Source organism: Morone saxatilis, unplaced genomic scaffold, assembly GCF_004916995.1.
Source record: "Morone saxatilis isolate NCDOM2014 unplaced genomic scaffold, NCSU_SB_2.0 Contig10, whole genome shotgun sequence".
In the NCBI taxonomy this organism is placed as follows: domain Eukaryota; kingdom Metazoa; phylum Chordata; class Actinopteri; family Moronidae; genus Morone; species Morone saxatilis.
The window spans coordinates 13,305,396-13,327,340 of record NW_023339652.1 but is presented as its reverse complement, the minus strand read 5'-3'; the positions used below and the strand labels follow the sequence as shown (position 1 = coordinate 13,327,340).

Here is a 21,945-nt window from a genome sequence, read left to right as displayed (position 1 = left end):
CATCATATGTATATGTACTGGTATGTAGAACTTTTAATTTAACAATTCCCAGATGTTGACATTTTTGATCCATTGACATAAGTAGTGCTCTGAGGCAGAAGTAGAGTGTGTTTACTAAAATAGTTAAAATGCACTTAGAGTAGCCCCTTGACCCACCAAATCCTTTCCTGTTCTCCATTACAACGAGGTAATTGGACCCTAAACATTGAATTGCCAGTTTAGCTGTAAGTTAATTGCCTTCCCCACCCTATTACTGTAACTGATACACAATAAAACAATCCCCTTCCCCGAAGCTGTAATTTTGGGCACATTTTTTTCGGCGATTGATATCTTTTTAGCCATCAAACCAGCAAGTAATTTCTGCCTATGATCTGTTGCCATGCTATGTTGAGTGAATGGATGGCCCTCACTCTGCTTTGCACGCCACACCTGAGCCTGCTGCCAAACAAGTGCACATGGCAGAGAAACATATAATTCTCTAATGAAACCTGAGCTGTGTCAATTTTGGCCATTTTTCTCAGTAGCTTTGGGAACAATGGCAGTCCTATTGAATTGTGATGCAGAAGGCGTGAGATACTTGATTTTAAATAATGTTTCTCCCTGTTCTCCCTCCTTTCCCTCATCATCACACTGTCGTCTTTCCCTCCTAAATGTCTTCCTTCCTCACCCACATGCCCTTTTTATATCCGTCATGGCAATTCTTTCTCTCGACTTCCGTGTTCCGCGTCATTCTGTTTCTTTTCTTCCCAATCCTCCTCTGCTCCTCCTCCTCCTCCTCCTCCTCTCCTCCTCCTCCTCCTCCTCCCTCCCCTCCTCCTCCTCCTCCTCCTCCTCCGTCGTCTCTCTCCAGGTTCAGCCGGTGGTTTCTCGGGGCAGCCTGGCCACCGTCCCGTGCGGGGTGAGCAGAGAGGAGGACACGGGTCGCTCCCACAGCACCAAGAAGGGAGCCTTTCACGAGATCTTTAACCTGCAGGAGTCAGAGCGCCCTCTGGCGGGTGAGGGGACTTACTGCAGCATTAGTCTACCTGTTTTCATTTGCACCAGTGTACCAAATGTCCACATTTCTGCAATGCATTTTTCACAATTCACGTCTCATTCATAACAGTTTGTTATTTAAAGATAGAAATGCTACGTCCAACTCTGTGGTTGGAAGTAAAAACAATTTGGAGCAGACTACAAACTGTAATCATGAACTAACAAAAGCAAAAATCTCAGTTCTTCAGGTTGATTTTTTTTTAACACTGGTACAGCAAACAAGGTTCTCACTGCTCTGTGTGTTTTCAGTGTGTGAGAACGGCTGGAGGTGCTGTCTCATAAACAGAGACAGGAAGATGCCCACAGACTACATCAGGAACGGAATGCTCTACGTCACAGAGAAGTAAGTGGGACATCTTCTCTCAGGAGAGCATCTTTTATCATTAAATCTCTTACTGCAGGGGAGAAAAAGTTACTTTTAAAGGTGGTGCAGAGAGGAGAATCAGGTGGTTCTTTACTAAGAGCTGCACCATCTCCTCCCTCTCCCTCGCTGACTCAGTCAGTCAACAGTGGATCAAGTAGAACAGCCCTTCTCCTGAGAATCTCTTTTATCTATAAATCTCTTCACCTCTTTGGATATGTAACTGACAAGAAGTCCATTCAGTTTGTCGTCCGTTTTGCTTGCGTGCTTGTTTTTCCTCGAGACCCCTTTCAGCAAGCTATTTTTGTCTTTCTCTCCGTCAGTTACCTGTGCTTTGAGAGCTCCAGCTCCAGATCCGGCTCATCCAAGAAGAATAAAGTTATCAAGCTGGTGGACATCACTGACATCCAAAAGGTAATAAAAGTGGACAGTTTGAATAAGGTGCAGGAGGACGCATCATTAACCATCATGTAACAAATTACAAATTTGAATGTGATTTGGCATGAGGTTATGTACCTGCTGCGTTTTTTTATTCTCATAATAATGTGAAATTAAAAATCCTAACCTCTTCTTTTTCTGAACCCCTCCAGTACAAAGTGCTGTCAGTTCTACCAGGAAGTGGGATGGGTATCTCAATAGCCACCCCGTCCACTCAGAAGGTACAGTATGCAATCTATTTAGATTTATATGGTGGCTTTTGGAATTTATTAGATTCTGTATATTCATAAGTGTATTGTTTATTCAGATGGGTTGTACAATACATTTCAGTTAGGCAGTCAAGCAGTATCTTTAATTTGCAGATACCTGATTTTAGATGAGTTTGTGGCCTCGCAAAAATGTCTTCAACACTTTCCTAATATTCTTTTACCTCCAAGATCCCCTCTAGACTTGCTCTGAGACATACAAATACTCTGCTTTGAATAATAATTTGTCTGACAAGGTTTTTCTAATTATCCAGTTGAAGATTCTTGATATTACATCTGCTCCCTCTCTCTCATTAAAAAAATCCAGAATCTATGAATGTATAAATATTGTTCATTTTAAAACTACTGGACACAAGGGGTGTGTGTGGGTGCGTGTGTGTGTGCGTGTGCTAGAGGTTTAAAATTTCCACATGTACCAGGGTTGACCTGACAAACTAAACTAGTTGTGATGTCACAAAACCCTGCTAAAAGAAGAAAGGGATGGAGGAAGCCACACAGTGTGCCGTAGGACCCAGAGCTTCCCCACCTACACTATCACAAACATTGTAACTAAAATAACGACCAGATCTCCTTCCTCAAAAAAACAAAACAAAAATAAAGAGCAAAGAAGCAAACACTGATGAGATTAGAGGCTGCTTTGTCTAGAAGAGAGTTACTGCTTCCCTAGTCTCCCTTCAATATGGGGCCTGGGCCACCAACCAGTCATCCTTAATGAGGAGCACCTGAGAGAGTAAGCAGAGAAAGGAGGGAAGAAAAACACAAGGGGAGCCTCTCATGTCAAACTCTTATTAAACATAAATTATTCTACGCAGTGAAGCTCTAACAAGTGATAAAGTGACAAACAAAGCATTTTGAGTGGATCTTTAAATTGATTTTATATTTGGCTCCTTGGTGAAAACCTGACATTGCTATTTCAAATGTTGGAACGTCTCTAATTATGAACGGCTGTTGAATTTTATTCATTTGTGATTGCAAGTTTGGTCTTTGTATACTTAGCTTTAAGATAATGGCAACTTGCAAACAGAGCCGAAGTGCTGAGGCTTTTTTTTTTTACCCCTGTATACCAGATGAGAAACTTCCATAGGCAGCACTGTATATACTGTACTGTATATCACTTTAGATCACAATTCCAGTTGTTAGGTAAGGTTGCATATTAGCAGCAACAAATCGGAGCGCGAGAACACTTTGAAGGACTCCCATAGCTTCAGTTTTCATAATTCTTTCTTCTTCTGTGGTGTTTGGTTGTGTTAATATGTTCATTTCCATTGAACATTCTGTGGCGTGTTACTCAGGGATATAACATATTCTTTACTGTCATCCTTGTTTGGATTTAAACTCATTGGTGCTGTATTGCATAAACTCTTACCAACTGTTGCTGCTGTAACATGTAAGCTGTAGATATTTATAAGCCTTTTTCTGTTTTCCCCCAGCCATTGGTATTTGGTGCCATGATCCACAGAGACGAGGCTTTCGAGGCCATCTTTACCCAGTACATGAAGATCATGACCACCACAAAACCACCGGCCAGCGCAGAGCCATAGACTGCCTGCAGCACACTTCCACACTGGGGCTAAAGTCTGGGGAGAGAGGGCCTCCTGAGATTCAACTGGACTGGAAGACACTTAAAAAGAAACCACACACCACACTCCTCTGCTCTGCTCCTCCTCCTCCTCCTCTTTTTGTGATGAGCATCGGCTTCCTTATCGATAGTCATCGGTGGACTTCCTGTTTGGGTCACGTCGGAGGGGGTGTGTGGGCGTGTCGGCTACATGTCTGCGCAGTTGGGATTTAGTTGCATCACACACTTTACGTGGGTGTCGGATAACAAACAAAATCCACTCACTGGTTCTGGGAGGAGTGAGGATCGGCGTGGTTTTTATCAATCAGCAGAAGGCTGGCGAGGGGGGCTGGTTCTCCCCTCCCCACCTCACTGACCAACTGACTGGCTGACTGAGTTTCCTGACTTACTTGTTTCTGTGTGTGTGTGTGTGTGTGTGTGTGTGTGTAGGCCGAACTTAAGCACTTAAATTGCGTCAAGTGGCTCTATTTTTCTCTTTATCCCTGTCAGTGGAGTGACTTCTGCTGTGGTAGGAGGATTTCAAGAAGTGCTCAACCTAGCTGTAAAATGAATATCATAAAACAATTAGAAGATAAAACAAGAGGTGCTTTCAACTGCCAGACATCTGTAGGAACAAACATGTAAGTTTTAGCTTCATAAATCAGTGCAAAAACAACTATTAATGTTAAAATATTTAGACATTTAACTGGTTGATCGGTGCCTCCTAGCGTAGCCCAACAAAATTATAAGAGTGTGCGAGTGGTCAGTGATTGTTTTTTTTAATGTGTATTAGCTGTGAAAACGTCAGATCAGCATTTGACTGACACAGAGCCTTTCTGTTAGTTTACATTGCTGCTGTCTACTTTCTTGAGTTTTTTTTCCCCCTCTACTTTCTAGACACAGTTCAGCAGCTTCAGTATGTTTTAGTCGTCTTTGTCGATCTAACAAACAGAAAATGTACGCTGCCGTGTTCAGCATCTGCTTCGGTGTTTCTAAGTGTACGTATGTGAAACGTGTAGTGAAATGTTCGTTTCCTTTTTCTTTCTTTTTTTTTTTCTCAAAAATGCCTTTCTTTTGAAATCTGTCTTTGTAACAAACAGCCTTTGGGATGAGTAAGTGGCGGTCCTGGAGCTGCTGATTGTGTCCGAGACGAGAGCACAACCACTGTTAGATGGTTCAAACACTGACTGCCATTTAGAGCTGTGTCACAGTGGAGATCAAGGCACAATCTGTAAATATATAGAGAGAGTTTCTTCTTTTCTTCCCCCATCAATGGTATTCTCCCTGCACTTTATTAGGACGTTAACTGGAATTCCTGACATCTATGTTGCAGTGCATAGACTTCAAATGCTCACTACTTCAGATGGAATCCATGGTCAGTGTTAGCAAATAGTTCCAAAGCTATGTCCTGTGGTATTTCTCTTTTGTGTGACTGCTTGAGCCAGCACAGGTCACATCCTGCTGGTCTCAGTGCCACACAAATGAGGTCCATGCACGTTGTATTCTTGCCTGATTGATGTCTGCTGCAACCAGACAGACAACCTTCAAACTGACCATAAAAGAAGGTACTTTGACTTGAAAATAAAACCGCAGACGGATTAATTTCACATCACTGTGGCCTCGCATATTAAAATGTTGCCCTAGTTCAGCGTTTGAATTGTACAGCTAAACCTGATCGTCCGAGAGCAGTGCAGAAATATCCATTAAACATGTCTCCTCTTGATTGGGTAATCTCACTTGCTTATATGCGCAGCTGGTCAGGCTGTTTGATGTTACGTAAGTAGTAATATCAGTTCTGGATTTATTAGTGCAAGTCCATTTTTTAAGTCCGAAAACCAGGATTAGGAGCTATAAGACATGCCTAATTATTTCCTTTTGGTTTGTTTGCTTATTTTTTTACTCATCTGTAAAGTCACAGAGTGAGAGTCATCTGGGTGCTCTTCCACTTGTTCCAGATCATCTAAATGTAGGCTTTTTTTTTTTTTTAAACAGTAGTCTATGAAGTATATGGATGAAGGTCTCTAGACTGAAAAGAATATTTCAGTGTCACTTTATTTTAAGAGACCGTTGGCAAGACTAAAGCTGGACTTTGCTCTTGCAGAATGGTTTGATATGTAGAAGTATAATGCCAAACTACACCTGAAACTTCACCGTGTTTTGAGAGATATATAGAGATGGGGTGTCGGACTGGAGGTGATGATTTCTCTTCAGATTTCAGTTTGAGAGACAGTAGAGTAGCTATTCCACACTCCCAACTCTTATTTACTGTATGCCCAGCAGCACAAGCTTTAGTTTCCTTGTAAACGTTACAAAACTCTGTTCAAAGGCAGACCTTGACATTTGAATATTTACTTTTGTTCTGGTCATTTTTACTCACCTGACACTTTATTTTTTTTTTCGTTTGACAATCCTTAATCACTGTTGTGTCACTTTTTTCCTCAGAAGAACCACCGTTATCCCCCCTTTGGACTAAAAATGTCAAGGTTTCTCTTAAATTCTATACAAGTCCTCTTATCATCGTTACCAATTTGAATCAACAGAGCTGGATATGAAATTGCCAGAGAAGCAATGGACCAGTTCAGTGAACTACATTATTATTTTTAGTTCAGACTAATTTAAGGATGATTATTTTTTTTCTTTGACATCCATTTGTATGATTTGGCCTGTTTATTATTAACAGCCAGCTTTCCCAGACATGGATTTTCTATTTTTGTTTAGTAATGAATTTGATCCATGAACGAGGGGAAACCTGTTGGATGTTAGAGCAGGCGAAATCAGTAAAGTAACTAACGCTGTCTCACTGTGTGAATGGATGGCTCGTTGTAGTCTTAAAGCTTTTACCTGAAGCCTTTTTGTAATCTGTTAACTCTGAAAGCAGCTCTCGTGGCGTCTGGGAGACCCTAACAGGGCTGCACTCAGACAAAGCACAGAATGTATCACGTTCTAAATGTCTAGGATTTTGTTGATGATTTTTTTTCTTTTTTTTCTTTTGCCAAATCTTTAATTTTCTGTCTGCCATATTCTGCCTAAGCTCATGTTTACAGAAGGTTGTAAAAATTAATTTTGTTGTTTTGTTTTTTCTTAACCCAGTTTGAATTCCTTTTGACTCTGGAGTTATGAAGACTGGACTGCTGTTCTTGAATTAATGTCTCAGCTCTCATTGGCTCTGCATCACTCACATGACTATTTCTGCTCACCGTTTAACCAACAGGCAACTCAAACCACAGTGACAACAAGAGCAGTATTTTAAACCTCATCCAGCATGTAAATTGTCATATCCAACATCACAGTACTTGGTTACAGTGCAGTGTCATTTGCAGTAAAACACAGGCTTCATACAGAGCAGAGATGGTCATGGTGGACTGAAATGGCAACATCAGTGTTTTTGACATTTACTTTGTCCGATAATGCACATTTTTTTGAAGAGTGTAGAGAGAGACAGATATAAAACACAAGTTTGATTCATTTCATCATCACATTGTTTTTTTAAAATGAAATAAAATGTGTGCACTCATTACTGTAAGGCACTTTGGAGAACAGCAGACAGCAAATTTTAAAGGATTAGTGCGACATTTTTGCCGAGAACTGGATGGGAAGTTTGATGCCACACATGTCTGTACGCTAAATCTGAAGCTAATGCTAGCAGGTGTTTAGCTTAGCTTAGTTAGCTTAGCACATATTTTGTTACCTTTGGACAGACTCTAAGTATTTACAGTAGAGGTGGAAATAAATAATCACTTTGCTGATTCGAATCTTCTTTTGTTGTAGTTTGTTCACTTTATTCGAAGTTAATTAAGCAATGACAGTTTAAATGCACTTAAGCACATACGTAAGAAGTCTAGACTATTTGATATTAGAAATGTAATACTTCATGATTTTAACAAAGTTAAAATGACGACTTTGTGAGCCTACAGAACACTCTCCCACACTTTTGTCATGGTATGTTGGCCCAATTTTTTCTCTCCTAACAATTTGGCTGTAATCCTTTACTGTCTAAAAACTTCTACACCCTTCACTTTCCTCTGTCCTGCTGTTACCACAGACTGCTGCCCATGGACTGGTATCTGTCGAATCTGTGCTAAATTAAACATAAAAGTGGTATCAACCTTCTCATCTAACTTGCAAGAAAGCGAATAAACGTTTCCCAAAATGTCGAAATATTCTTTTAATGTTACGAATGGTAAGCTGCACATAAAGACTGACATACTGGGTATCTCACGACTGGCAAACGTTACAGAACGGTTTGAGGGTTTAACTGCTGATACAAGCGTCAGGAACCTCGTCAAAAACAGTGGTGTTGTCCTCTCAAGGTTCCCTCCGTTTAAGCTGGTGTCCTCGCTGTTGTATTAAATATGTAGTTCCTCTAACTGTGTGTAAATGTTAATTAAGGGTTTTCCAAAAGCATTTCAAGTGATCCACACTGAGTGTACAGTACGAACTGTACCAGGGCTCCTTGTCTGATCTTGGACAATTTACAAATGAATTGTCTCAGGCTGCAAACAGCCTGAATCTGACATTATGACTGAAGTGAATTTAAGAAGATAAAATAAATCTCAAGGATTCGGTCCTGTTTTAATGGACTGAGACAGTATTCATAAGACGTGGTACAGTCAGTGAATTGCAAATTAAAGCCCAAGTGTAACTGGGAAGCACTGCAGTCATTACAGTGAGTAATTAATTTGTCATGTGTGACAGTTGCTATAATGACTTCCTCTTTTTCCCCTTTTTTTTGTCAAAGAGGAATTTGTATACAAATGATTAAAATGTACAGTGAAGAACACAAAAAAACCACCTGAGTTTTTAAAAGACATGTCTATTGTAAAGGATAATGTGATGTACATTTTTTAATTTAAGTAAATGAATTTAAGGTATTCTGCTCTTGGTTCTGTCTTCTTTTTGTTCCACTCCTTCACTTTCAGTCACACAGAAATACAAAGGTTATTTAAGGATGATTTTTGGATCCAAACTGCAGTACCTCTACACTGCCACATGAGGTCACTATGAGACCTTAATGAGGAACCAACCTGGATGGGAGGGAATTCTCTTTTTGCTTTCCTTCTCACAGGGAGGTCGGGGTTAGCTGTTCAAGGATTCCTTATGTAGGAATAAGAAAGTGGGTGTTCTTGACGTCTTACCTGGTCCGACCCAGGCTAACTCAATTTCTGTTGTGATTGGACGGCCAAAGAATCAATAAGGTGGTGGATGAGGACATGTTTGCACTTTGCCTAGCGCTTGTGACCTCAGCAAGTTCAAGGAACAACATTTTGAGGCTATTTAAGTGAAACTATTTTTTTTTTTTTTTATCAGGTTCAGATAAGAAAACTCAGTCTGATCATTGTTCTCTACATTTTGGACCAAGATGGTGTGTAGGAATGAAAGTAACAATCACATATTTGCCAACGTGCCCTTGGGTGCTTTTCAACTATAGACGAGGAGGAAAAACAATTACTAAAGCCTTGTAATAAACTACAGGCTGTTGCTGCTTTAAAAGATGATATTCCTATTTTCCCTTGTATATTGTTTATCCCAAGTGACTTGTGGGGTAGATGTATTCATCGGTCACACCTCTTAAATAACAAATCTAACTGTCCAAATGCACTCGAGGGCTTTATGTGGACACATGTAACAGTTTCCTCAAACGACCTTTCACAAATTTCTACATCTGGCAATCTGGCCTAAATAGCACAGTTTCAGCTCTAATTTCAGGTAGCGGCTGACAGCTTCTCTTTGTGTCACCGTAGAAATGAAGTCCAAATTCAAGCTGTGAAAATGTCTGTGAGCTCTGATTGCAAGGTAACATGTGACGCATGATAGTTTTGTGCAGAAAGAGGACGTGAAAAACGGACACCTGAGAAATGTAGGTGTGTAGGTACAGTCTATCCACAGAAATAACCTTAAAGACTTTATTATATTTATACTTTCTGAAATTACTTTTTAGAATATTGAATACGGAATAGTGCTACTGTTAGTGTTATAAGTAGAAACATCGTTCAGCTCTTTCTCCATATTAATGTGTCAGTATGTTTTGGCAGAATAATTTATTAACACAGCACACTAAAGGCTAAAATGGCTGCTCTATATTTCTATTAAACTGGATTTTGTTCTTGGACTGAGCTGAGAGCTGAGATCAACAACAAAAACCAAGATACTATGGTTTAGCTTCAAAAGAACAAAAATCAATCTTGGCTCTAGCTAAAAGCTCCTAACCATCCAAGTTAGAAGAAAATATATACTTATATTGGTGCGTATCAGTTCTAACCTTTAGGTCCCTAGGTTTTTGGTGAAAAAAGGTCTTCACAAAGTATAACACTAAAACTAGAAGTTAGAGATCAGAGACTCACAGCGGCTGCTGGTTATGCACCTTGTCATGTCAGTGTTGTTGAAAGACCGGTTTGCTGATGGTGTGAAGGTTAATAAGGATCCACTGAGATGATGGTTTGCTCAGCTCTGCACTACAGCAGGCATAAAAAACACGAGACCAAAATTCCCTGCCGCCAAATGGATTGTGCTGTGTGTGTATTATCATTATGGACCCATCTGGTGCTGAAGGAGACTGTCTCTACAGCTGAGAGACAGCTCATCAACATGTGGACACTAAAGTTGGACAGTTTATATAATCCGTCCCTTTATTCCCTGCACACACTCTCTTGCGCATGTGCAAAGTTGTCACCACCTCTTTGCATCGAAATCAAGACAAATACAGTCTCTTACTGTGGGCTGAATAGTACAATGCAATATAAGACAAACTTCATAATAATTTCTTTATATTATCCAACAATATTATAATATGTCATGTACCATGTGAATAGTTAATGTTATGTAAATTAAATGTAAATAAATCAAATTAATTTTGTGCAAATAATAATATACTGTGTCTTGATTTTCATGACTCAGGGACATTACTGTTAGAACTTAACTGTGTGGTTTTTAATACTTTGGTAAATTATATAGAATCTCATAATATGAGATATATAGAATAAAAATATTCTATGTCAACATATATATTATGAGATTCTATATATGCTGTAACGCTGATCAGGATATTAACTTTTATCCATATCACCAACACATATTTAGATTGTAGTGTTAACAGGCACTATTTTATATACTTTATATACACTCCCATTGTTTGACTGTTTTGGTGTTTTCAGGTTTAAGTTCTTTTTGGAAAAACAGAAACAATATAACTTCATAAGAGCTCCACAGGTTAAAATGGTTATAACATTCTTGAAGATACCATAACTTGAAGATTTCTATGAATATTATCCCAAATAGCATATATTTGATACATAAATAAGTGAAAAATCCAAGCTTTTATAATAATTAACTAATAAATGCTTATATTATTGACTAATTCACCAAGAACAATACAAAAATAATAAAAGATTTTCTCTTATGTGTTACAATGTATTAAATATTAATTTGTAGTCCTTATCTTTCAGAACTGTAGTCCATACTTAAACTCTGCAAAAAGTTACTTAGCCTATTTTTTAAATAAAGTTTTAAGTCCACTTTACCAAAGTTTACCGAAGATAGAGCGCAAAAGTGCCCTCCCAGATGCCCCTATGGTACATGATAAAGTGCCCTCTAGGCATGCTGTCAGGGCCATTTCCAGACTTTTTTGACTGGGGTGGCAAAAGTTAGTCACTGACTTAAGCAGAGGTTGCATAAAGTATGTGTCTCCGCTTCCCAGTCATTCCCAATTTATGCAAGTCCAGTACTGTTTATGGGCCCCAGTATGCAGAAATATTCAAATACACTAGGTAGAAATAACACATTTATACCACAAAAAAACTGCATGACATTAGCATAAAGAGGGCATCTCTGCAAAGGGGAGACTTGTGGGCATGCTGTACCTCTAAATGGTTAAATAGTTCATAATTCTCTGTGTGTTTTTATGCCAGAGGTGTAGATATACTTAAAATCTATTATTTTCTATTATTATGCCCATTATCATATAATACAAAAAAATTATCTTAACCAGAATTTGGAACTGTTTCACCATAGATGCTACACAACTTTCTCTACACTGGCGCCCCACCACACGCAGCTGCTGCCCACCCCCTCAGTCCGCCACTGTTGGCTTATGTACATGAAAAGCAACATTTCATCCTTTACAGATCTCCTGCAGAGGATCTGTCAAAGCTCAAACGCATACTGTCCCTGAACCCAAAGGGATTATTTTTTCATTGACGCCCCATTCACTGATCTGTGTTGACTTGTGAATGCGAATATATTCCTTCTGTAACACACAGACGCTCACTTTTTCTCTTTGTTCATAAAACACTTCAAGACAGAGGAAGAGAGGTAGTGTCACAAACTTTCATACAGTTAAAGGCAGTTTGAAGAGACACTCTGTAAATGACACCTCAGAGTCATTCAGAGGTTCATTCATTCTGTCTACCCCACTGCTTCGCTTGATGGATTCAGTGTATTTTTAGTCAACCCAAAGGAGACATTGCCAAACATGGCACCATTTACCATTTTTACACCATGACAAAATGGTGACACGGTTTGACACATCAGCTCTGTCTCCTTGTCCATGTTGGGGTGTGTTTGTGCACATCATACACACTCTTAAAGGTCCAGTGTGCGACATTTAGGAGATTCTAATGGCAGAAATGGAATATTATATTCATATGTATGTTTTCATTTGTGTATAATCACCTGAAAATAAGAATTGTTGTGTTTTTGTTCCCGTAGAATGAGCCGTTTATCTACAGACGGAGCGGGTCCTCCATGTTGAGCCACCATGTTTCACCACAGTAGCCCAGAACACACACAAACCAAAAACTGTCTTTAGATAGGGCCTTTCACGGTTTTTGCACGTTTTGTAACCACCTTAGTTTCTCCTACATGCTTGGAATAGGAGGGTGAGTTGAGGGCGTTGCAATTTGCAAGTACGCCACTAGATGTCACTATATCCTACACACTGCACCTTTAAGCCCCTCATCAAAACCTAATTGTATAACTGTTTCCGTATCCTCTAAGTCCTTTTCCTATTGGCATGGAGTCTGCACAGGCATGAAGCAGCAGAGTGTTGAATAAGTCACTGAGCTGCTCATCAATTGCAAACTGTCTTGACTGTCAAGGTAAGAGTACACCGCGAGCAGCAGTACTCCACAACAGAGATGCAACATGGTGTGCAGTCAAGCTGTGAGAGAGCTGGTACAGATACTTCTAACTGTGGTTCAGTCAGTGACCAAGCTCAGGGTGCAAACTACAAGGGAGCCAGGGGGAGCTGGGTTCTTCTTAATAACACATGAGCTCCCCTGAAAACATGATTTGTGAAATTTTGGGGGGGTCTCTAAAATATTGACGACATGCTGTTTTCGCCATGCATTACCATTTTTCTGTATCTTTATCGTTATGTGTAAAATGAGGCAATTATTGATGTATGTGTGTTATGATTTGATGATTAGTATCAGATATGCTGCAGCTATAAATGTGTCTTTGCACGTCACAGAGGAGATTTGTCCTTCAAATACACTGCAGCCTTTAAAGGGTCACTTCAAACAAAAAAGTCCACTTGTAACAACTTAACTTAATATTTTTGACAGCACATACAGCAGGAGGTGTTACCAGAGCTTAAACCGTATCCTTGTGTACAAACACTCAGGACTGTGTGCTGTGTTTGTGTGTGTGTGTGTGTGTGTGAAGTGGCCAGTTACTAGCTGTGGTGGGTTGAGGTGACCTCTGTTTTCTCTGTGTGCGGTAGTGTGTGTGTGTGTGTGTGTGTGTGCCAGAGGAGAGAGGACAGGCATTTGGCTGCCCGGCCATCAGTCATTAGTTAAATGTTGAAATGATGCTTCCCCTGAAGGATAGCAGACCATTCTGGCCATAGCTCTCGCCTCTAGCAGCTGTCAGCACCCAGCATAATGACTCATACATACACACCCTGACACAGTGTCTCTCTTAGCATGATACATGTGCTTGTCTCACCAAAGCACTTGTCATGGACGTTAATGAAAGTTATTCTAAATTGTACACAGATCAAACCAACTTTATAGAGTGCATGTGTGTAATAAAGACGAGAATCAAAGGAGCAACAAAAGAAACAATAACATAAAATGATTTTCTTTTGGTCAACAGAATGCACAGCATAAATATGCAGCAATATCAGCTGTCTGGCTTTCTCTTCCTAATGTAATTTCCATCTTTCTCTCTCACACACACCACTAGATATCGGCTGTTAAATTTGATCTGGATCAGAACAATCAACGTTTATTGAGCACACGGTTCAATAACGCTGCTGTAATTGGATTCTCACCCAAAACAGCTCCGAGGAGCAGCAGCGACAACTCTTTGTCTTTGCGGATGATATGTCTTTTATGCAGATCCGGTGTCAGCTTTACCCTCCCAGTGAACCTTTCGCTTGTTTTGCGATGAAGACTACAAAGCTGCGTCGAGAGGTACGCCCACACTGAGAGGAAGCAGCTATTTCTGTCTGCAGGGCCACATTGTCTGCTAATTCACAAAACACACCACACATTGTTTTTACAGCAGCCAAATGAGGCTTTTTTCGTACTGGGTAGGGCTTTCCAGACAGCATGAGAGACAAACACACCAGCCATAGACAAATTATAAAAGCCTAGCTGGCTGGTGATAATGGCTGATGGAAGCATTGTCCATATAACTATAGGTAATTAGAAATTAGTCAGCCTCTCTATCTCGGGCGCAGGGCTGTAGCCAGAAAGCTAGAAATACTGAGGTACTGAGTGTGTGTCCCCCTAACCCCAACCTCTTTTCTGTCAGGCTTTCAGTTCTTGCATGACACAAAGGCAGTTTACAACGATAACAGCAGCAGATTTATCATCGGAAATATCTTCTTCTTCTTATTTCTAGCCGACAGCCGACAGCCGCTAGTTGGCTAGGGTAAATTCATGCTAAAGCTAAATCTGGTGACTTGTTTGGAAACTCAGCTAACCTGTAACCCAGCAACATATTATAGTTAGCTAATGACACCCCCCTTTGCCTGCTGCTAGGTTATCACTGTAGGTGTAAGCTAGTTAGCCTGGCGTGCTAACGTTTGCGTCTTACGTTAGAGGTAGATAAACACACAGTTTTATTGCATTCTTTACCCATTTGTGCTTTTGTATTGGAAAGGTGATTCAAAACCACCACCGTCCAAATGTTTCTGTTTAAACAAATGGAGAAAGCTTGACAGACCGGCTGTGCTGATGCTAAGCTATGCTATGATTGGACTATTACCATTCAGGGGTGGTCAGTTCATCTAAAAATCAACCGTTTATGCAAGAACTAAACCCATTTAAACGTTGTCTCCATTTACCATATAATTAGTTTAAACAGGCCCAGGTCTAATGTGAGACTCTAATAAAGAAGTCAGAGTACCCTCCCCCTTTCCTGACCCCTCTCCCTAATAATTTCCATACAGTCCCTAATAATAGAAACACTAACATTAGCCTGTGAAGATTAACCTCAAGTGCAGAATATGTACAATAACACATCCTAAAAATGTGAAATAAATATCTTATATGTGACAATAGAACATGTGATAAAATATTAAAATATGCAATATAGACTAGGTGGAACCATAATAAATGAGAGGCACTTGAGCTGCTTAATGTCCATAACCCATATCTCTGTGATATATTGAACATAAGTAGTTATGTTAATGAGGTCATTAATTAAGCTAACTCACATTCATTAGTGAATAATTCTATGTCAGCATACTTGTCTCCCCATAATGGCCAGTATTAATGGAAGCTCTGCATCTTAACTTATTAAGGAGTTACAGTACTTTCAAGAAAATCGTTTTTCTCCTCATTAATATCTAAATTTATCCAACGAGGTGTTTCAAAGTCTAATCAGATCATCGACTCTGTAGAACAATGTAGGCTGGAGTAGGGAGGAAGGTTGTATCATATTGTATTGTTCCAGTGGAACCTGAGGCAGAGAAATGTGCTTTTATATGAAACATGTAACAATGTGGCTTCACCTTCACCAGAAAATCATCACTTTATCAGGACATGGATGTTTGCGACCTCCCAGCAGTCATTTTAGGTTATGTACCAGTCAGAGTATTTTTGTATGTCCATTTTAATAAACTGATTTTACATCCCTCCAGCCCTCCTGTCTCCGTCCTCATTGCCTGCAGCGCTGGGATGCTAAAAGTCACTCAGGGGTCGGCAGACTTATTCGCATTCATGCGCCGCTCCGTTTGTTGGGAACGAGGAGTTTTGACGTACAGGGGTGCCAGCTTGGTTCACGGGAACATTTGACATGCCGGTGCCAATTAGGTCCAAAACCTTCCCTCAGGACTCACACATACACATACACGCACACACTCACACATAAACACTCACGACCTTCCCTGAGGCCTCCAGCTGTTTGCTGTATAATGAAGGCTGTGGAAGTGGAGGAGGGAAAGTCTGTGTGCTGTGCTGCTACCTCCGCTGTTGCTACCTGGAGCCCTTCGGTGGATTAAAGTATCTGTTCCAAAAGTGGTACGACTGTAGCTTATGCCGCTAAATGCATTTTCAATGTATCTAGGATCAAATGAGTGAAGCTCAGACCGATGTCTCCCACAATCAACCCCCCCTAATATTTGAAAAAAGTTCTGCAACCGTTGCACTTCTGAATTCTTGCTGCGACTTGTCTCTGAATTTGCTTTAATGAGGCCCTTTTTGTTTGTTCTGCTCGGCTCTTATGCTAAATGGTGTCTGGTAAAGCTTGTTTCACACTCATCTGGCTCCTGACACACTATGTAATGCCCATATTTATAATGTGTTGCACTTTTCTATTGTTAGGAGTTTTGTTAGCCACATCATTATTGCATATAGGAAGAGTTTTCTTACTTGACCGAGCTACATTTTATTGTTCATTCATTTAACATAACTTTTCAAAGAGGAAGTGACAGTCCTCATTTTACAAATAAAATGTGTAATTCATGAGCAATAAAATTCAATACAGCCATACCACCATCAGTCTTACTTTGTCTGGTATGACCATGATTGCTAATGTTAGCAAACCTTGTAGAACTATAGATTTTGCTTTGGAACATTACTGAGTCACTTTACTGACTTACGACTCTCCTGTACTTGTGCTACTGTCACACTACGTTTTAGCATGTCGCAGATACACATTTCAAAGGTTACACCACAAATCCCAGAAGTCAATACACTATACCTCACAAGGTTTGCTGTTTCCTGCTTGTCTTCACATATGAATAAAGTGGACACCATGTTCCAAGATGGCATCCAGTTCATTCTAATGAAATTCTTTCAGGCTTATTAGGATCTTTCTCTGGTTGAAGTGGCTGACTTCCTGCTGGCTCGCTGCACACATGAATGGCATAAAAATTATTTACTGGTTAAAACCACTGATGGAATTAAAGTCTTTTTCATTTTTATTGAACCTAATGTGCCAAATTATGATACTAAATTTCATTTCAGTTATTTCGGGCTGTTTTGGCAGAAATAATGAATCATCTTGCAGCCATTTCTTTTCACACAACCTGCAATACTTCCTGTGGCCACTGCATCAAAGTTGCTGGTGCTATTCCAGTCACCCTAAGTAACTAAGTCAGCTTAAGTATATATAATGGACAGAGCTTCCGGGTCTGTGAAGTGAAGCCAATGGGGAAGTGTCTTAAACTCCGTGGACTGCAGTAACACACAGATATCAGTCAGAAATTACCAAACATTTGTCTTGATTTATTAGAATTATGGTCCCATAAATAGACGCTAAAGCACGATATGGGTTCACACCTGTAAATGACTCACGATAATAGGGAACTGAAATTCAGTGTGAGATACAAAATGACCCCCTTTGAAAAGTGTGAAGTGTTTAGCAAAAGTTACATACTCTCACTTGAAGGGCTTAAACAATAATGCTGACAATGTATTAATCCTATTAACAACTATGGTCTGTGCAACCTAAGCCTGATAAAGCGTGTTCCTCTGTGCCATAGAGCTCCATTGTTGTCCATAGACAGGAAAACTCTGCCATAACTAGTGCACCAAATATACATTAACCAGCTGCTGAAAGTAGCCCTTGTAACTCCTATTTGAGTAGCGTTTGATAATGACTATGGTACCCATCTGTTTCAGGAATTTCTTTTTCTTTTTTTTTTTAAATAGAAATATATATTTGTGTCCTGTTTTTAAAGATTTAAGTGTTCAATAGGAAAAAATGGGCAGGAGTTCTACAGACAAGTTGGAAAGTATCAAATAAGGACAAACACATTGTTGGTTTGGGTCTTTTAATGGTTGCCAACAAGAAATGGAATGAATAACACTTATTTTTAAATCTCTTTACTGGCAAATTAAATATGCTCTACCAGACATATCCAAGGCTTTCAATGCTTTTTGGAACTTTTTCAATCATCAAGCAAACCTTCAAATGTTGTTATTTCAACATTTGCGTTACTGCTGGAAAGGTTTTCAAACCACTGACCTCATCTAACTGCCACTCTCCAGAGCTTCTGCTCCCATTTCAGCTCGCTCTGCTGTTTAAATGAGCCTGACCTGACTCAACCTGCTGCACCCCACTGAGGAGGCCACTCATGAATATTTTAACAGAAGTTTGCTTATTGCACAATGAACTGTTTTCCCCCATTGCTCGAAGCCACATACATGCAGGCGCTCATGCATGAAGTCGAGTGAGTGTACGCACAAATGCGCACACACGGACATGTGAGACTTATATGTGTTCTTACTGTACACCTGTACTGCACTGCACTGTAAGTACAGGTGCACATGCCCACACACAGACACACACCCACACACACACACACACACTGTAATTTGATGACTGTGGATGCTAATGAGCAGTTGTGGTGTTTACCCGACACGCATGGTGGGTGTCGCATGGGGGCAACCGCCGCCTGCTTTTAATGATGTTTATTTGGCACACGTCTTAGGAGTGAATGGGGGGGATGGGGTGTGTGTGACTGACTGGCAGATGTTTAAGATGAGGGAGGGAAAGCATCAAGCAGATAACACCCACTGATAACTGAACAGTGTCACGACCCAGCCTTCGACGAATGACGGAACACTAGTGGTGCTTTGTATCGCTGCTGTTTGAGATCTTAAATGGCATGTTCTAATTGTTATTCTCTTGTCTTGCTGACTGTTGAAGCATGTTTGCCTCTTTGCACGGAGAGAGATTTGTTAGGCCATCAAAGTACGGGCTTCAACTCGCATTAATGTTTCGGTGAGCTGAGCTCTGAAAAGAAAAACCAACTCTGGAGATAATTAGCAGTGCAGCCTGGATTTCTTTTTTAGACATGAATAAATCAGTTTGAATGAATAAGAAAGGAGTTTGTGCTTGAATGTAAGAGGTCGGCAGGTTGTTTGGAAAGTGGACACTCCTGATCACTAATAACTAGTGTATCCTTGACAAAGATGAGGGCCGCTATTTTATTTTGAATGTTGAGGAGAAAGGTTCCAGCATTTTTCAGTTTATGTCAACAGTTTTTGAAGCAAACACACATATACCTGCATTATTTGCCAGTAACCAGCACAGTGAATGTTTTTATTTGATTAATAATGTGCCAAAGTGCTTTTATAGTAAGTAAGCATAACAGGCTTCACTCCCTGTTTAATCTACGTGCCTGATAATCTGATAACCTCACAATCCAATTTGATTGCGTTCATATGTCTAGTCTCAGCAAATCATTTGGAGAGAACAAGGGAAGAGCACAGCATCTGTCTGCACATTACATCTGAGGTCATGGTTAACGGCGTGTGTGTGTGTGTGTGTGTGTGTGTCTCTGCTTCTCATCAGAAAGACATGGGAAAGGCTGATGAAAGCTGCTGGTTGTTGGAACCTTAATTTCTCCTGTCCTACAGAAGGACACACAGGAAGTGAGTGTGTGTGACATGATATATATGGCTGGTGTCAACATGTGTGGCTGTAATTAATTTTCTTTCCCTCAACAAATTACAAATGATGACCTATTTCACCTGGGATGGTGAGAACACACGCTCACATGCTCTCAACTAAAATATGTAATTTCTGCCACGAGTGGGTAGGAGTTGTTGTCTTCACCACCATTGTTGTCATTGCAGTCGGCTTCACCTGGTTAGGATTTCTTCAGTGTTCATCGTTTAGGAGCCACATTATCCGCAGAGGTTTTCCATTTAAAAGTAAACAGACCCGTTGATTAAAAGTGGTAAAAACACTGAATAAAGCAGTTCCTCTTTAAAAATCCATGTTTCTCTGAAGCTGTTTGGTGGACAAAGGATGCCCCAGAGGGCCTGCCAGCCGAGCTGCTGCTAACATTAGCTCTGCTTGTTAAAAACGGATTCTGGAGTTTGCAAGTGCTTTTTCAACGTAATTAAATAAGTTTTTACCTGGTTATGAAACATTCTCAATTTAAAACTGATATTTCTACATGACCGACCAAAACAAACTCAGTACCGTAATGCCTGGCAGGGGGGCAGAATCACCCAAATTCCCTTTGATATTGGACGAAATAATGTGGTGGAAACTCTACCAGTATTGTCCACAGGGGCCGCTAGAATCTACACACAATTAAAGTTCTTTGTAGCTGCTTTAAAGGTCCAGTATGTAGAATTTACTGGCATCTGACAGTATAGTTGCAGATTGCAGCTCCCTCGATTCACCCTCCCCTTCCATATATGAGGCACAAACTACGGTGGCTGCTTGGGAAAAAATGCAAACGGCCCTATCTAGAGCCAGTGTTTGATTTGGCCATTCTGGGCTACTGTAGAAACATGGCAGTTCTACATGCTGGACTCCATCGAAGAGGACCTGCCCCTTTGTAGATAACAATGGCTCATTCTAAGGTAACAAAAACAATTCTTATTTTTGGGTGATTATATACTAATGAAAAATACTTGTTATATTCCATTTCTGCTGAATGTTTTCTTCTAAATGAACAAAAATGATCTAATGTTTAACAAGCTAAAATATTTTTTTTCCCCCATGGCTGTTGGATGCGTAAATAAGCAACTGTTTGCTAACTCATTTGCCACATCACCCTTGAGGAGATAATGTGTCAAACATACGCTTCAAATGTAAAATTTAAGAGTAGATTTAAGAGCCTCTATAGTAGTTGTGAATCTGATAATTGAATTTTCTTAAGTTATAATAATTACTTTCTGTATTATTTCCTTGCAGCCAATATATAATTTTATTTCATTTAATTGTAGTTAATTTAGTAAATGTCTTTTTCAGCTGTTGGATCTTGTCTCACAGGTGTATCTGTTTTTCTGCTGATTGCTGATTTATTGGCATGTCCGTTAGAGACAGAACTCACTGCTGGTCATTCAGACCAAAATGCAGTTTTGTAACTCCATTCACTGTAAATAAAAGTATCCCAAAATGAAGTCATAAGATGACATTTTTATTATTTGAAGACTTTTTCTTCTAATTATCTTTTTCTAACATGTGGCAGTTCTTTTCAGCACCACACCTGTTTCCTCTCACGAGCTAATTCAGCATCTTTGTTTCTATTGGCTAGTCTGGACTAATGAAGCCAGATGATGGTTATAAAAACACACCTGTGGCAGGTGCTCTGATTCTTTCTTTCTCTTACACAAGTCAGTGGAGACACTGCTGGGTTGAAATTTACTGTTTTTATTCTCTTCTCCAAACTGCTGTCTGCTTTTACAGCTAGCTGTCACTAATGAAGCTGTGAAATCTTTCTTGATTTATGGGTTTCTTTTGAGCTGAAAACAAATTACTTCAGACAATTTAATGTCTAGATTAGTTTTTTAGGTCTTTGTAGAGACACATTGTTATTTCAAGCTAATTATGACTTCTTACATTGTTGGTTTTCTTTATAACCCCCCCCTTTTTTTTTTGTCCAATTCATATTAAGACATTTTTGTGAAAATGCTGGCAGTTTACACACCTAAATCACAAAGCTGGAACAAACCGCATCCCACTCCCATTAATTGAGTCCTTTTGACTATTTGCCTTCAATCAGTTCCAATATTGGGTATAGCCACAGCCAGAAAAAATCCACTCTGCACTCAGCAGGTGATAAATCAAATTGAGAGTGAAATGCAACATTTCAGGGAGGATCCACAAAAGCAAAGCTAGCTCAGATTACATGAATATCCACACATAATTTAAATCCCTTTCAGTCAGGTGGAAGAAGTGTGTACTTGCATGGAATTGGGAGGAACAGAAATTTGAAAAACAACTAAAATAGCACTTCTTGTTAATCATGGTTTCACATATTGGAGTTGGCAAACATGAACCAGCTTTGTACAGTTTACTGATTCTCGAGTACTGAAGTGCCAAATTAAAGTTATTTGTCACTGGTATTTGCTGTCATTTGGGGTAAAAAG

At 39.8% G+C, this 21,945-nt stretch overlaps 1 protein-coding gene across 1 annotated transcript in view; it reads left to right on the top strand.

The window, feature by feature from the left end:
* Positions 1-8,534, top strand: part of gramd4a (GRAM domain containing 4a) — a 45,122-nt gene extending 36,588 nt beyond the window's left edge. The window contains exons 17-21 of the mRNA XM_035680957.1: positions 851-995; positions 1,285-1,378; positions 1,720-1,810; positions 1,987-2,055; positions 3,531-8,534. Of these exons, the coding sequence (XP_035536850.1) occupies positions 851-995; positions 1,285-1,378; positions 1,720-1,810; positions 1,987-2,055; positions 3,531-3,641 (510 nt within the window). The 3' untranslated portion in view covers positions 3,642-8,534. The remainder of the gene's footprint in view (positions 1-850; positions 996-1,284; positions 1,379-1,719; positions 1,811-1,986; positions 2,056-3,530) is intronic.
* The last annotated feature ends 13,411 nt before the right edge of the window (positions 8,535-21,945 follow it).